Below are 17,130 nucleotides of genomic sequence, written 5' to 3'. Positions count from 1 at the left end.
GAAATAGCATGTATTGATTGTCCCATGAGGAAATACTTGTACCACTAAGCAACCGAAACATAATTCAACTAAACTAGAAAAGGGCATTGCATTCTTGAATAACTATCTCTTGGAAACAAAGCTTGACATTTTCCAAAACTTGAAAGAGTGTAATGAGAGTCACCTTAATTTCATTTGATAGGCCCTAACTACAACATTCTAGGTTGCAAATATAATAAACACCTAAAAACTTGTGTTAAGCACTCACCAAAATACGTAGCTAATAGGAATTTCATTTCAAATGAAAAATTTACTTTTTTTCCTAAAGAAGAGCATCATAAAACTAAAGCATTGAGCTTGTAAATCTCATCAAAAGAGAAGTTTTCAAATAGTTTTCTCTTGGTTACAGCCATCTCAATATGCACGGCTATCATAAGCTCAAATAACAATAAGCCAACAAAAAACATTGTAGCATAGTTATACACAAAGGGCAGGACCCATTTATTAAACTTCAATAGCTAAAGATAATCTTGGGTCCCGATATCACTTGTAGCTTTGAATGAACTTCAAATAGCTCCAACTCCTATTAAAACAACAATTTCACATATAAGTATAGTTAGCGAGTTGGTACTAGATATAATCAAAATAAATCAAAAGTGTGGTAATTTTTTTATTGCAAGGAGAGAAATACAAAATGCCAGTTAGATTAAGCAATGACTTCATTACAAATCAAACATATTATATTACATACTTAACAATGTACATAAAGAAATTAAAACATCACACCTTGCATGACCTTGTAAAAGTGTTTCCAATCCACCCAAGCTTGTCCAAGATGTTCACCAACCCAAGCTAGAAGAGTCCTTTTGCGTTCAATGTACACCTCCCTCACAAAAGCATTACAGTTTGACTTTCAGAGTACCTTGCAAGAACAAGATCTCCTCTCTCGAGCCATGGGGGGATGCAACCCACCTTTCCTGGAAGTAACAGTCTTTGGCGAACTTCTGAGCCACTTGTCTCGTAGAGTATCTTTTTGTCGTCACTCGAAGCAAGAAGCCAAAAAAATTTATGTTGAATACAATTGATGGGCTCAACTATAAGTTCACAATTTCGTTTTTGACTTCTCTGAATGACATGCATTCCAATGATCTCATCACGATAATCAATGCTATCTAGTAGGCACTCTATCACTGCAAAGACATTTACATCTCCTCGTTGCTCATGGGTGAATAATTTCTTTAAACACCCGCGCGACATAACCTCTTGTCCTTCACTCCCACTACTGCTTCGAAGAACAACTACAAACTCACCAATCATGTATTTTACGTTATTCAAAAATATCTTAGAATAAAAAAAAGCACTTGTTTGAATTTAATCAAGAGTGAATAAATGTCCATCTTTTCGTGCCCAAAAGTCTATCAGCCCTTTCTTTTCTGTGGCATTAAGATCCAAAGGCTTTGGTCTCTTAGCCCCAACAAGTACCCCTTTTCTCATGATCATACTTTGACATGGACATGAAGGAGCACAAAGACAAGAATCCCACACTTCATTAGCCTTCTACTCTGAAGATGTATGAAATGCACAATTTTTATGCATGTCGTAGCACATTTCTCTTGCTATATGTGATACACCTTCTGGAAAAATCAAGCATGAGTGCACAAGCTGCATATCTCTCACAGCACTAGTGACGCCATCCTTTTCAAGATATAGTTGTTTGTAGACTTGTGTGCACAAGACCCGACTGTGAAACTTGCTGTAAGAGAGTTCATTTCACTTGTTATTAGTATGTATACTTAAATATCCTGAAACAGCACGTTCATGCGAAAAGCACCATGTAACATCATGGGATCCATGGCGAATGATGTCATCCAAAATTTCACCATTTCCTGTTAAAAAAAACATCGACACTTGAAACATGTTCAGAAAGAGATTCACTATAAATAAGATAAACACCAATCACCAAATACTTATAAGTATACCTGCAACATGCTCCAAAGGAGAGGAGTTTGCCTCGTAATACTCTTCTGACAGAATACGCCAAGATAATAACAAAGAGCGGCATACATCAATATATTTCTTTGTCCATCCCTTTTGTCTGCTGCAATCAAAGAACATATGTGATATGTCTACTAGTAGCATTCCTATATGAATGTCCTCCTTGCTTATCCCATCCACAACATTCAATATATGTGGGAGACACCACTGGACAAACTTCTGACACTCTTCTGCCTTAAACATCTTAAAATGAAGAGATGCGTTTTTTGGCCATCTTCCTCCATGCACAATAGGCTTGGGAATTGTTGTTGCCACTTCATTGATGGCAACATCTATGGACCTTTTAACTTGTGTCGAGGCTGATGACATTAATCTCTTGATATACGTTTGAAACAAGTTAAGGGATAATACATGCATTGTGTCATAAACGAGATCTTTAGATTCATCAAATCCATAAAGATGATAGAGTCTCCAAAGCACGGACTCACCTGCAAGGCTTGCATCTCGAAGTGTTTCTTCTACCTTCTATTTGGTTAAGCACCTTTTAGATTTCTTAATGGCTTCCCACAATTCCTCTACATCTCTTTTTGGAGGTGCATGCCTACCTTGAAATCTATTATTATTGTAGACATAGTGTTGAAATCCGTGACTATCACGTAATAGCTCTGCCTTTGCCTTATCTCTTCTACAAAAAGGCATACCACCATCTTTGACTTGGCCAAGCTTGCACTGAGCTGGATGGTCTCCAGTACAAACCATTAGCATGCACCTCAACCTAATCCGTCCACTTTGAAGACTGTCACAAATTTCATCACCGCGAGCTGCATAATCGACCTCAAATCCACTTAAGAAAGAGATTTCAAGCTCACTTATCAAGGGATGAAGAAAAGAAGACAACACATCGCCATGCTTCTTTTGCAAGTCTTTATGTGATAACGGCAAGAATAATATTGGGAGGGATCCAAGAATGGACTTTTTTCCACCATTCAAAATTACAATTTCAACAACTGCGCTATCTTTTTGAGTTGTAGATGCTGCCTGAAACCCATCCCAATGCAATAAAAGAGCAAAATTTCTCGGATCACCCTACATATTGAAATCAAAGCATAATCACAAACAATGAGTCAATGACTTTGAATGTTAGAAGCAATGATAAGCAAATTCAATCTAATTATACCTTAATCCATGTTTTTCTAGCAAATGTGCTTTTCCACACTGAGAGCATCTAAAGTTATACTCCTCAAGCTCTGAATTCCAACCCTTTTGCAAAGCTTTGCACATAAGCTCCCTGGGAAAAGCTCTATGGGCTCGCATACACTTTGGATTTTCGCATATAACAGGTGCCTCCCACTCTTGATGCGGATTCCAAAAGTCTTGATTTATTCGTGTCTTCTCTCCATCCCAAAATTCACTTATATACTCTGGATATGTAGAAGGAGACTTGTGTAGCCACATGTCCTTAAATCTCCACATTCTAAGAAGGTCCCAACACACTGCCTCACTCTTACATAAGAGTTGTAGCTGGCCAATCAAAGAGTTGAAGTGAAATGACATTACTTTTTTTCTTTGCTTATGACAAGGAGGACATCTTTCACAACAGTGTTCGCAATCTCAGCGAAGAAGCCTTGGAAGTCGCATATTAACACATGAGCACTTCAATGCTTCATTCTCATCTCGCTCGTCCTCTAAACTAGGTTTCATGAGATGAGGAGCATGAGCACTTTCATCAGTTCCAAGACATAATTTCCACTCTTGAAGCGGAACCATTCCTAAATCTTTATAGAAATCCATCAATTGTGACCATTTTGATGGAATGTCTATCATTGAGCTTTCCATCCCAGTTACTTGACTTTTGCACTAAAAGTGATGCTAACGACTTCTTTACGGGATCACCGACTGCCTGCTTTTCTTTTGATGGACCTAAACCTCCAAATAGCACTCTCAAAAGCTCATCTTGCATCTCAATTGATGTGTGATGCTTATCACATATTGATTGTATATCAACCAAACAGTTTTCAATAGCATCATTCAACTCTTGTTCAGATGCCTCTTGCACTAAGTTTGCTCCTACATAAGCATCAGATTCATCCATGGTACCTAGAATAACCAGACAAGGCAAGTTACAACAAGTACTTCTCATAAACTATAGAGAATCAGGACACCTAAGAGCTGTGTCCTAAAAGCTGATGCAAAATAGCTCGAAGCTTGGCCAAATAAGGATGAAAAGCTGATGTTAAACTATTCTACCAGAGGCCAACAAAACAACCTCAAAGTTTATGTAAACCAATCTCTTATCAATCCCATATTTTATAGCAAGAAACAGACGCCAAATAGGGATGCAAATCAGTCTCAAAACAGAGTAATACAGTCCCCATACATCATAAATGATCTTTATTCACAACAAAGCTGATGCAAAATAGCTCCAATCTTGGCCAAACATGGATGTAAATCAGGCCCCAAGGCAGATACAACTGCAACCGAAGATCTCGAAAAAGATCTACCAAAACTACAGCAAGATACAGTCGAACAAATAGATGCAAATAAGCATTATGAAAGGCCACTACATCAGCCCCAAAATTTATGCAAAGCAGCCCTCAAATGAGAATAATGCAAATCCATCCCTGTAAAACACATTACATGGTGCAAATCCATCCCTGTAAAACACATTACTCGACACCGCAAGCAAGCCACTAGTCCTTGATAGGCTAGACAAGTAGCAAGAAACTAGGGAAGCTTCCTGCCTGTTTTGCGACAAACAGGAGGTATCCAAACCACCCCAAATCTGAAGCAAATCAGCTCCAAATCCTTGCAAATCAGCCCAAAATTTGATGCAAAGCAACCCAAAAGATCATATCTATCAACCCCAAACAAGTTTTCAAACAAGAGGCAGCCAAACCAATCCCAAATCTGAAGCAAATGAGCCCCAAATCACTTGCAAATCAGCCCAAATAACTTCTCAAACTTGAGGCCACCAAACCAGCCCTCGGACAAGAGGCAGCAAGAGCATTTCCAAGCTAAGGTAAGTCAGCCCCAAATCAATTTCAGATAAGCTCCAAGAGCTGTTGCAAATCGGCACAAGAGTTTATATAAAGCAGTCCTCAAACAAGAGGCGGCCAAACCATCCCCAAAACTGAAGCAGCCCCAAATGAGGATAATGCAAATCAGCCCTGTGAAACACATTACATGGTGCCTAGATTGGGCGAGGCCTGACTCAACACCGCAAGCAAGCCACTAGTCCAAGAGATGATATCAATCAGCCCCAAAAAAGTTCTCAAACTTGAGGCCACCAAACCAGTCCTCGGACAAGAGGCAGCAAGAGCATTCCCAAAGCTAAGGAAAGTCAACCCCAAATCAATTTCAGATCAGCCCCAAGAGCTGATGCAAATCGGCTCAAGAGTTTATATAAAGCGGTCCTCAAACAAGAGGCAGCCAAACTATCCCCAAAACTGAAGCAGCCCCAAATGAGGATAATGCAAATCAGCCCTGTAAAACACATTACATGGTGCCTAGATTGGGCGAGGCCTGACTCGACACCGCAAGCAAGCCACTAGTCCTTGATAGGCTGGACAAGTAGCAAGAAACTAGGGAAGCTTCCTGAATGTTTTGTGACAAACAGAAGGCATCCAAACCATCCCAAATCTGAAGCAAATCAGCCCCAAATCCCTTGCAAATCAGCCCAAAAACTGATGCAAAGCAACCCAAAAGATCAAATCTATCAACAAGTTCTCAAACAAGAGGCACCCAAACCAATCCCAAATCTGAAGCAAACGAGCCCCAAATCACTTGCAAATCAGCCCAAAAACTAATGCAAATCAGCCCAAGAGATCATATCAATCAGATCCAAACAAGTTCTCAAACAAGAGGCCACCAAACCAGTCCTTGGGCAAGAGGCAGCCAGAGCATTCCCAAAGCTAAGGTAAGTCACCCCCAAAAGCTGATGCAAATCGGCAAGTTATGGCAATACAAGAAATGGCACCAATGTTAAATCACAAAGCAGGAAACTAATAAAACACTAAAATCACTTCTCCCAACTTTCTTCTCCTCGCAAATGAAAGGATACCCACAAAGTGAGAAGCTACCACAATCAATACATAGAAGCATTACTAACCTGAGTGGAAATTGAAGCAGCCACAAGCTCCTGATCGAGACAAACTTCTCCTTTGAGGGTTGTTGACTGTTGGTCTTCAAACCTGCAATGATATTTGAACCATATAAGTTTCTTGCAAAGCATGCTTACTGGGCCTCTTAGCACAGACAATCATGCTTGTTGTCGTAAGAATAGAGACTCACCATACACACACGGTGCAGTGGTGTATGCAATACTGCTTTGTCCTCCTGTTTCTCTCTCTCTCTCTCTCTCTCTCTCTCTCTCTCTCTCTCAAACACCCACACTACACACAACCACAACCCTTCTGGTGGCTGGAGTCTAGCACGACTGTTCCAAACTGGTTGCGACCTTCTCCTCTCTCTCTCTCTCTCTCTAAAGAGCAGATACTGCTTAACAATTTTCAATTTGATAATTACCCGCCCAAGTCTCTCTCTCTCTCTCTCTCTCTCTCTCTCTCTCCCCCCCGGGTCCCACTGGGCAAATTGGCGCCTTCCCCACTCTCCCTCCCCCGCTCTCTTCCACTAACAGACGCTCTCCCAGAATCCCACAACACGCCATGGACTAATACATTTATTACTCTAGCTGCCTGAAGCACCATGGCCCACGTCTCTAAATACTTTGGAAATATTTTTTAATTCCGAAATTTAAAAGTCGAGAGGCAAGGGAGTTGGGGTTTCCTAAGCGAGGTAGCGGTAGAGGTCAATCATTCCAAACAGGGGTGAAACAAGGAGACTCCAAGATTTTGGGCTCTCCTCTGGGATTTGCCCCCATTGTAAAAGGGTGGTTGAAGACCTTCCCCACCTCTTCGTTAATTGCCCCGCAATCTTCCGTTCTGGAGACCATTCATCTCTTGTATTGGCCGAACCCTCACTTGGAAGCATATCCTATTGGGTGATAATGTAGCCACCCCGTCTGTCATTTGGAACCATTTGGAACCACTTAAGGATGTTGGAACAGAAGATAATGGACTTAGTTGGGACCCTCTTTGATCAAGTGGGAGATGATTCTGAGTTGTGCTACATCTGGGACACTATGGAAGAGGAGTTGAAGATTGACATCCTTCTTTCTAACTGGGATTATGCTAAAAGTCTGCATGTTAAGATCCGAGCCGAGCTTGATGCTCTGAAATAACTTTATAACTGTAATGCTAACAGTAGTACCTATCCCTATGCCCTAAAGGTGGGATTAGCCTAAACCTAGGGGTAGTGGTCCTAGGGCACTATGGGATCCTTTTTAGAATCCCCTATCGCCCTTGTTAAATTTTATATGTAAAGTGTTCATATAAAAGCCCTAAATGTAGTGTAATCCCAATTACAAATCTTTAGCTTTACCTATAAATTTTAAATTTGAAGGTGATAAAATTTGCAAAATTTCATCAAATCTAGTGTTAAAAGCTTAAAATTTAGTCAATAATGATATTTAAGTTTTGGCATGAGATGACGATATTTAAGTTTATGCATGCTACCTCTAATATCAATCAAGTTATGATGTCTATGTAGCACCGGTCATCTATCAGCTATCTCTTATCATGCAGAACCTACTAATGCATGCATAACGTCTTAAGCAATACTATTGCATGAGATTACGATAGTTATTAGCTAGAAAGGATTCTTTATGTTAACTCAATCAATGCTATATTGGTTAGCGAGAGTCATGATCCTCTAATCTAGTGGGCTAATTGATTTTTTATGCTTATGCTATCCCATATAACTTTTGTGACTACTAGTATCCTTCCAATCCACATGCCTATTGTTAGCCAATGTAATAGCCATGCATTATTGCATTAGAGGAGAGGCACCAAGATAGCACTAGGATCATTGAATATTATTAGACACACAAATTACGTTTACTCAACCCCATAGCTATAAAGGATTCTCTATAAATGAGTCATAAATAATATCCTCTATCTAATGGCCTATTGCTATCATGGTACTTGTAACTATATTGGATTAATGCTATATTGTAACTCAATTACTCTTGCTTCATGACATATCTAACAATAATATTCAATCATATGATCTATTATCATAATTCTCGAGATATCTCCCATAAATTGTGCTATCCCACGCACATAATTGTGTGATTAATAGTATCCTATAATCTAACGGGCTAATTGATTTCTTATGCTATTGTGTTTTCAGGCAATATTGCATTGGAGGTTTGTATGATAAGAGGCATCAAGATAGCACTAGGATCATAAAATATTGTTAGTCATACAAATTATGTGGGATAGTGAGAGTCGTTATATCATATCAATGGATTAAAGATTAACATAGAAAATCCTTTATAGCTTTGGGGTTGAGAGAGTCAACCCAATAGATCCTATCCTTCAACAGTTTTAATAGATCCTATCCTATGATGACATTTATGTAGCACACAAGAATTGATATATTTACTCTTCAATGTTTATATGAATCATAATCTATTTTCATAGCTCATTGCAATGTCTAATAACTCTTGCTATAGTTATAAAATAATAATGTGATCTATATTTGGACAAGTGATATCCATGTGGTTATCCTTTCCATCTATCAGATATCTCTTATAATGCAAAACCTACTAATGCATGCATAATGTTTTAAGCAATAATGTTGCATGAGATTATGATGGCTAGTACCCCATAGCTATAAAGGATTTTATATGTTAATGTTCAATCATTGATATATCATGACTCTTGTTGTCCCACATAATTTGTGTGACTAACAATACTCTATAATCCTAGTGCTACCTTGGTGCATCTTATCATACAACACCTCTACAAGTGATAGACATGTGGTTATCCTATCCATCTATCAGATATCTCTTATAATGCAAAACCTACTAATGCCATGCATAATGTTTTAAGCAATAATGTTGCATGTGATTATGATGGCTAGTACCCCATAGCTCTAAAGGATTTCATATGTTAATGTTCAATCATTGATATAATATCATGACTCTCGCTATCACACATAATTTCTCTGACTAACAATACTCTATGATCCTAGTGCTACCTTGGTGCCTCTTATCATACAACACCTCTAATGCAAGGATGCATGACATAACAATGGCCATTATTTTTGCTCTTAACCTCTAATATCTAACTATTTTGCTACTTATAATTATTGCATCATAAGGACATCATAATGACTATTACATTGGTTAACACTAGGCCTGTGGATTAGAGGATACTATTAGTCACACAAATTATGAAGAATAAAAATTCAATAAGCCCACTAGATTAGAGGATACTATTAGTTACACAAATTATGTGGGATATATGTCACAATTTATGGAAGATAGCTCTAGAGTTATGACAATAAATCATATGATTGAATATTATTGTTAGATATGTCATGAAGCAGGAGTAATTGAGTTACAATATAGCACTAAACCAATATATTTACAAGTACCATGATAGCACTAGGCCACTAGAGTAGAGGATATTATATATTACTCAATTTATAGAGAATACTTTATAGCTAGATGTAGCATGCTAATATTAGATTCTGCAAAGCATACTAATATCCATCATAATCTCATGCAATATTATTGCTTAAAACGTTATGCATGCATTAATTAGTAGGTTTTGTATTATAAGAGATATATGCAAAGCTTACTTGAGAGAGTCAAGCCAATAGAACCTATCCTTTTACCATTTTGATATCAATCTACCTCTAATATCAATACTATGATGACATCTATGTAGCACTCAGGAATTGTTATCTTTTTATATGATCTATTTTCATAGCTCATTGCAAAAATAACTCTTGCTATAGTTAATAAATAATAATGTGATCCATATTTGGACAAGTGATAGGTGGTTATCCTATCCATCTGTCAAATATCTCTTATCATGCAAAACATACTAATGCATGCATAACATTTTAAGCAATAATATTGCATGAGATTATGATGGCTATTAGCTACAAAGGATTCTTTATGTTAACGATCCTCAATCCATTCACCTATTACCATAATTGTTGCTCTCCCCCATAAATTGAGTCACAAACAATCTCTAGTCTAATGGCCTAGTGCTATCTTGGTACTTGCAACTATATTGTCTCAATGCTATATTGTAAATTACTCTTGCTACATGACATATCTAACAATAGTATTCAATGTTCCATTGCTCTACTCTCACAACTCTTGCTATCCTACATATATTGTGCGACTAATAATATCTATAATCTAGTGGTCTAGTGCTAACCATTGTAATAGCCATTGTGATGGCCTTAATTATGAAGCAATAATAATGACCATAATAGTTATTGATTAGATGTAAAGATCCTAATCTAATAGCCATTATAATGTCATGCATTAGTGCACTAGAGGTACTGCATTATTTTTGTTTTTGCATGCTACCTCAAATACCAATCCTATAATAGCGTCTACGTACCACCAGTCTCAAATCAATAATCCATGACATTGTGATGGCTAATAAATGAGACATGGTACCTCAAATATTCACTCTCATAAGTAGCTCATGAGGAATTGTTATGTTTACTCTTCAATGTTCCTATGATCTATTTCATAGCTCACTGCTAGTACCCTATCCATCTACCATATATCTCTTATCATGCAAAACCTACTAATGCATGCATGACGTTTTAAGCAATAATATTGTATGAGACTATGATGGCTATTATCATGCTTTGTAAAATCTAATATTAGCATGCTACATAGCTATAAAGGATTCTCTATAAATTGAGTCATAAATAGCATCCTCTAGTCTAGTGACCTGGTGCTATTATGGTACTTGTAACTATATTGGTTTAGTGCTATATTGTAACTCAACTACTCTTGCTCATGACATATCTAACAATAATCTTCAATCATATGATCTATTGGCATAACTCTAGAGCTATCTTCCATAAATTGTGACTTGTGCTATCTTGTAATTGTGTGCCTCATGCTTGCTAAGGACATTACAATCGCTGTTATTAAACTCTTTACCTCTAATAGCAGACTACAATAGGGGTATAATTGATTCTCTATGGTTATGCTATCCAAGATAATTTTTCACCTCAAATTTGCAATAAGTTGTGAGAAGAAGAAGAGAATTTTAACGTCATACGGAGACCTTAAAGATCTATCCCACGAGGAGAGTTGAACTCAAGGCCTGTTATTCAAGAGGAAAGAGGATGTGATTCTAGGTCTCACATCTAGGTCCTACGAGACTCGAGTGTTTGTTGTCTTCTTGTGGGCACTTGGGTGAGAAAAAAAGTGTGTTTAATTCCCTCCAAGTGACCATTACTGCACGTACTGCACCGTTTTCTGCATCCTTCTCCGAAGGCCCACACCCACTCTCATCCTCTGCCGCCTCCTATTTATTATTTCAAAGCTTATTATAGTAATTCCCTCCTGCGCATCATTCTCAGCTGCAAAAGTATTGCCACTCAACCTTTGCTTAGATAGTGCCCCAGCCAATATGGCGAATCTGATCCCAGCTCAGCTAGGGGGAGCCGGTCGTGAGTGCAGAGCTAGCAACGGCACCAAGCTCCTCCATCCAGTGGACAAAAGGCCGTACCATCGTCGCTTATAGCGCTTGCAGTCGAGAGCGACAAAAATTCGACTGCCCTTAACAAGAAGCCGTGGGTAGGTGTTGTATAGGCTACCTGGCTATGGCTCTCTTTCTCTCTCTCTCTCTCTCTCTCTCTCTCTCTCTCTCTCTAGCCTATAGGCTACCCATTAACCGCCTATTCGTCCCATGCGCATCAATAATATGAGCATCTTCAGTCAACTGGTACGTAATAGTACCTTGTTCGTACATGTGTGTGTGTGTGTGTGTGTGTGTGTGAGAGAGAGAGAGAGAGAGAGAGAGAGAGAGAGAGAGTAGAGAGAAGAAGAAGAAGAAGAAGAAGAGATTTTTGAGAGATAGAGAGAGATGCGATTGCTTAGTGGTTTTAGTGAGAGAAAGAGAAGAAGCAAAAGCTGAAATTTTCTCGCTTGCACGACTGCTTAGAGATTTTAGTGAGAGAAAGAGAAGAAGTAGACAAGGGTGCTCGCTTGCATGCTGTGTGTGTGTGTGTGTGTGTGTGTGTGTGTGTGTGTGAGAGAGAGAGAGAGAGAGAGAGAGAGAGAGAGAGAGAGAGAGAGAGATGCGACGGCTGTTGTATTAGCTGTGGCAAGGTTGACTGATATTTTGCAGGTTTGACTTGTCAAGGCACCAAAACATTTGTGACAAAGGAGGACTTTCTTTCCTTACTCTTTACTCTTTACTCACCTGCTGAATCTCATTTCAGCGAATGCGCCACTATTATCTAGTTACATTTTCCCCCTGTGCTCAGATATGGACATTGTTGTGGGTCGTGGTGTAGATGTGGAAACTCTTTTAGCATTGAATGTTGGCAAGGTTGTCCGCCTCGTAGAGAGTCTTTGTGATACTAAGGAGTACTCTCTTGGCATCCACACTCATGGAGTGAATGGCAAGGTATTGTTAAGTATGGAGCCTGATTTACCCTTGTAATTTTCTGTGGTAAAAGCGCACATTTGTAAGGCCCCCATTATGAGGAGAAGCCATCGTGCGTGAAGGAAAATCACTCACCGAAAACCAAAATTTTCACGGACAAGAATCAGGGGCAACTTTAAAGGCCTCGGGGGCGGAGGCCCCCGAGACTTTTTTTTTCGCCGGAATATTATGGCCGGACGGCGGCCGGAAAGTGGTCAAAAAACAACCGGTCGGTTGGCCGGTGGCCGGTAGTCAATGGCCGATGGCCGGTGGTCGGAAGTCAATGGCCGGTGGCCGGTGGTCGGAAGTCAATGGCCGGTGGCCGGTGGCCGAATTCAATGGCTGGTGACCGAATTCAAAAGCGGACTTGTCTTCTCAAGGGCGGCCACACATGGGCGGATTGGAGGGTCCGATTTGGACTTATTCGCACAAGGGCGGCTACACATGGCTGTCTCTTATAAGAGAGGGCAGGCCTTTTGGGCTATAAAAGGAGGCCATTTCTACACACATTTCATAGTGTGAAGTTGATGCAACAAGGTGAGTGTGAGGTGGTGAGAGTGAAGCAAAGCGGGAGCTCCATTAAGGGTATAATCCCTTTGTAAACTACTTCTTGTTTTGAAGTACTAAAGCCATTGAGTGGCTGCTTTTCCGTGAACGTAGCCCACATTGGGTGAACCACGTATATCGTGTGTACTCTCTCTCTCTCTCTCTCTCTCTTCTCTATAATCTCGTGTATATAAATCTGTCTCTCTCCATTAAGTAATCTACTCAATTATCTATTTAGCTACGTCTTATTTCCTAACAGGTATTGGCCTTCATGACTTTAGAAGGTTGGATGGAATTGGGTGTGAAATCTTTTTCCCATAGGCACACATTGGTAGGATGGTGTCGTGGTATTATGGAACGTGCCAATAACCACGAGTTTGCACAAGTGAATACTCCCCTAATAGAGAGAAATGGTACTATTTGTACCCAAGAAACACTTGTTGTGCCTCAACCTATTGTTCTAACGTGTGAGTCACTCCTTGTCACATATGAGAGGATATTTAGGCCTCATGAATGTAAGCATCTATATCCCATTGTAGGAAAGGCCTTCTTGAAAAAACACTATGATAAACAACATACAACATATTGTAGAGGCATGGATAAGATTCGCGAGTGGTGCAAGAGCGGTCAATTTCCTGGGAATATGGGCATTATGGAGTTCTCCCATGTGAACTTCCGAAAAGACAAGCAACATAAAAGGGACCTAGAGACTTGGATACACTCCAAAATTGGCCAACTCACACCATTGTACTTCAACAAAGATCTCATATTACCTTGGGAATTACGTGATGTGTATCTAAAAATTATTGGGTGGAGAAACTACAAAAAGTATAAAGCTCCCGAACCTAGTGGGATCATTCCAACCTTGGAGAACGTACCTACTTTCAAGGGGATACACAGTCAACAAGGTCCAACATTGGATCCGATGAGAAGAAGATATTACGCCACCGAAGAGGGAATATCTTCTCCAAACAATGTACATATCTCCCTCTATTGTTATGTATGTGTCCTTGTAATATTACTTGAAAATTGACCATATTGTTCACCATTAATTCGTTTTCATTTTCTTTACTTAGGGTAGAGAGCATCATCCAACCATGGAGCATTTGATACAAGAAGAAAATCCAATCTACAATGAGGTACTAAGTTTTAATATAAAATGACTCACATAAAGGTAGCCTCTCTCTCTCTCTCTCTCTCTCTCTCTCTCTCTCTCTCTCATGTAGTACGTTCGGTGTTTCTTTTCATGTTCTATTGTTTAGGCTGAGAGTATCATCCAATCTTTGAGCAAGAAGAAAATGCATTCCATGATCAGGAGGTCAGAAGTGCGCTACATGCCTTAAATGAATTGGTTTTTTGGATTTTCCAAGCAGTTGAAAGTTAACCTGAATTTGTGATTTTTTAAGCTTACTATACTCCTCAAAGAGATTCTACTTGTTCTAAATGTCACACTGTTAGCAGGCCTTCAACTCTAAGAGTTGACATGGTAATACATGACCATGACTATGCGTTTTAGTATATAAAATCATTTTTTTAAAACTAAGCTATCACTCTTTTCTTAGAATCAAGATAAACTTGTAGAATTGCATAGACTTATAATAGGAGTCAAGTTCAAACCCACATCGAAACCGAGTTTAGTTCAAGAGGGTGTGGCTCTTTTGTGGATTTGATTACAAGAGGAATCCAACTACCGATTAAGGTATTAAAATACTTTCGATTGGATTCGTCAATCTTCAATTGTGGTTATGCTTACCCTAGTTTTTTTATGGGAAAAGTAGGAAGTGCAATGTATTGGTGAAGATGCCTCTCACAATATTACGTCAATAGACATTATTGAGCCTAACTTTGAAAAACTCAAAACAACCACCTTGGAGTCCAAATCCTTGTTGGTACGACTCTTGTTTTTAAAAAATTTCATTAGCGTGTCAAGAATAAATATAGAATCGATGCTTATGCGATATCCAATGAGTGTGTATTAGGAGCAATGTGAAGAAGTACCTATTGCCGGGCGCTGCAAGGAGACTACAAAATTTTGCAGCTTAAGTGAAATCTTGGTAATACATTATACTTATTTTGCATGCTTGTAGGTATATGATTATGTTTTGTTTTTCCTCAACGTATGTGAAGGAATTAGTCAAAGTGCTCAAAAGCAAAAAAAAGTCCAAACGAAAGGTATTAACATGTGTTTCTTTCATCTTGTCCAAGACATTATGAGAATATGTTTTACTAGCTACATATTCTCGTATAACTTCTTCACATTGCTCCTAATACACATGTTTCATCAAGGTTTTGAAGGAAATGGGCAATAAGGTGTCTACCTCACCTCTTATCAATCAAAACGTTACCAAAGTAAGTTTATTTAATTGTGGTGTGTAGGTATTTATTGGAGGACATACTTTGTCTTTTTAACTTAAATAATTGAGTTTCATTATTGCTTTGTTATGGCATTCTTTTATTTGCAATGGATTCTTAGGAGACAATTATGTCCAGATCATGTAGAACTATTAAAAGGCCTCAACGCTATCTAAAGCACAATCATGAGAAGGCAAGATGGTTTAACAGTTTTTTGAAGCTTAATGTTTTTTCTTATAGAATTTCGCATTGTGAAATAAAACAAGTTTGTGCTCCTTGTTGCCATCAAAACAGGAAAACAAAGTGGAGGTTCAAAAGAAGAGTAGAAAAGACAAGACCATAGCCAAGTGTAAGGTAATTTCCCTAACATCTCTTCATGAATATGTTTTTCATAGATTTTCTCATGCCAAAAATTTTGTGTTCATAGGAGGTAATTGAGCTGGTTGAGATGGATGTTGAGGAGATGGAGGCCATGGCTGTGGAGGCAATGGGTTTGATTGACATTGATGAGATGTATGGCCACTTATGGCCTTGCATAAAAGAATTAAAAGGATTGAATAAGCCAATATTTAGGGAGTGCTCAAGTACCTTAGACCCCACATATCTTCTCCGTTGTTATGTTACATGGGTGCTTTCTACTAGTACCACATGAATCCAGCTTGAACATCAATTGTTTTCCACATTGTAAAATCTTTTTGTGCTATCTATTGTTGTAATGCAATAACTTACTTCTTTATAAGTTCAATTTATTAAAATAGAGTGTTTATTTTTGTTGGTATGTAGATTTGTGACAATATGAAGCTAGGACACTCAAAATGTAGTGTTGAGTTGGTTGTTATCCAATACATCATGCTAAGTATAAAGGGTGTATCGTTATGTCCTAAGGTAAATCCATTGTCATGCTAAGCGGTTGGTAGTAATACATCAATGTTTTTGGTAAAAATATGAATTGTATATTTTTTTATATTGAGAATAGAAATCAATAGCAAACTCAGTATGAGTGTTACATATGTGTTTCTTATAAATAGAGAATTGAATCAAATTAAGCTACTCTCAGCTTGAGACTATGAGGATGATTGTTCTCAAGGCTAGATTTCATGCAAAAGTTCACTATAAAACTTCATGCGTTTTGTCACTTTTGAGAACGTTGTATAGAAATTTTTCATGTATTATAATAGCATAAGAACACCAACAGGAAATGGGATATGTTTGTAAAACAACATGGAAGGGATGCATGAGAGAGGGGCGGGATTGTAGTAGGAAGTATCTCATATATTTAAATGACATCGTAACACCTTAATGAAATTTGGTGGGCTTACAAAATCATGATGTGTGTGTGTTTTAAGAGAGAGAGAGAGAGGGAAAGAGACGCCATGAACATTGGCATGGATATGTTTTGAAAACAAAGAGCATAATCGTAATGGAACTTTCAAAAGATAGAACTTTTGCTCTTTTGAAGATGAGAAAGAATCCCAAGAACTTTCTTTGGTAAGAATTTTTCTTTTCTCACGTGGGAAATACTCCTTGAAGGTTAAATCTAATTTATTAAGAATTTTTCTCATTTGAGAAGTATTGATTTCATCTGGTTCATTTGACATATGTGGATTCTCACTTGAGAAAATGATTATCATATGCGCATTCTAATAATGGAAAAACACATATAATTTTTCAATGATGAAGAAAAAACTTACTTGAATTACAACATTGTTATTTTTTCTTA

The 17,130-nt window shown here is 38.4% G+C and overlaps 1 protein-coding gene across 3 annotated transcripts; it reads right to left on the bottom strand.

Moving 5' to 3' along the window:
- Positions 1-228: 228 nt before the first annotated feature.
- LOC147429300 (uncharacterized) lies at positions 229-6,644 on the bottom strand. 3 transcript variants are annotated; one of them, XM_086495429.1, is made up of 6 exons: positions 6,265-6,644; positions 6,083-6,164; positions 1,959-2,077; positions 1,811-1,865; positions 766-1,277; positions 229-562 (listed from the first exon to the last, which is right to left on the bottom strand). In XM_086495429.1, the coding sequence occupies exons 3-5, from the start codon at positions 2,043-2,045 to the stop codon at positions 868-870; spliced, it is 552 nt and encodes a 183-aa protein (XP_086351555.1). In that variant the 5' UTR covers positions 2,046-2,077; positions 6,083-6,164; positions 6,265-6,644; the 3' UTR covers positions 229-562; positions 766-867. The 3 variants fall into 3 exon arrangements, 2 of the variants coding, with proteins under 2 accessions (XP_086351555.1, XP_086351554.1); XM_086495428.1 differs by having other exon boundaries at positions 231-562; positions 1,959-2,074; positions 6,265-6,643; XR_015185830.1 differs by lacking the exons at positions 766-1,277; positions 1,811-1,865; positions 1,959-2,077 and having other exon boundaries at positions 250-562; positions 6,265-6,611.
- Between the last annotated feature and the right edge of the window lie 10,486 nt (positions 6,645-17,130).

The sequence above is a fragment of the Adiantum capillus-veneris genome, chromosome 22 (assembly GCF_014529385.1).
Source record: "Adiantum capillus-veneris isolate H3 chromosome 22, ASM1452938v2, whole genome shotgun sequence".
In the NCBI taxonomy this organism is placed as follows: Eukaryota; Viridiplantae; Streptophyta; class Polypodiopsida; order Polypodiales; family Pteridaceae; genus Adiantum; species Adiantum capillus-veneris.
This window is presented reverse-complemented; position numbering and strand designations above follow the sequence as displayed.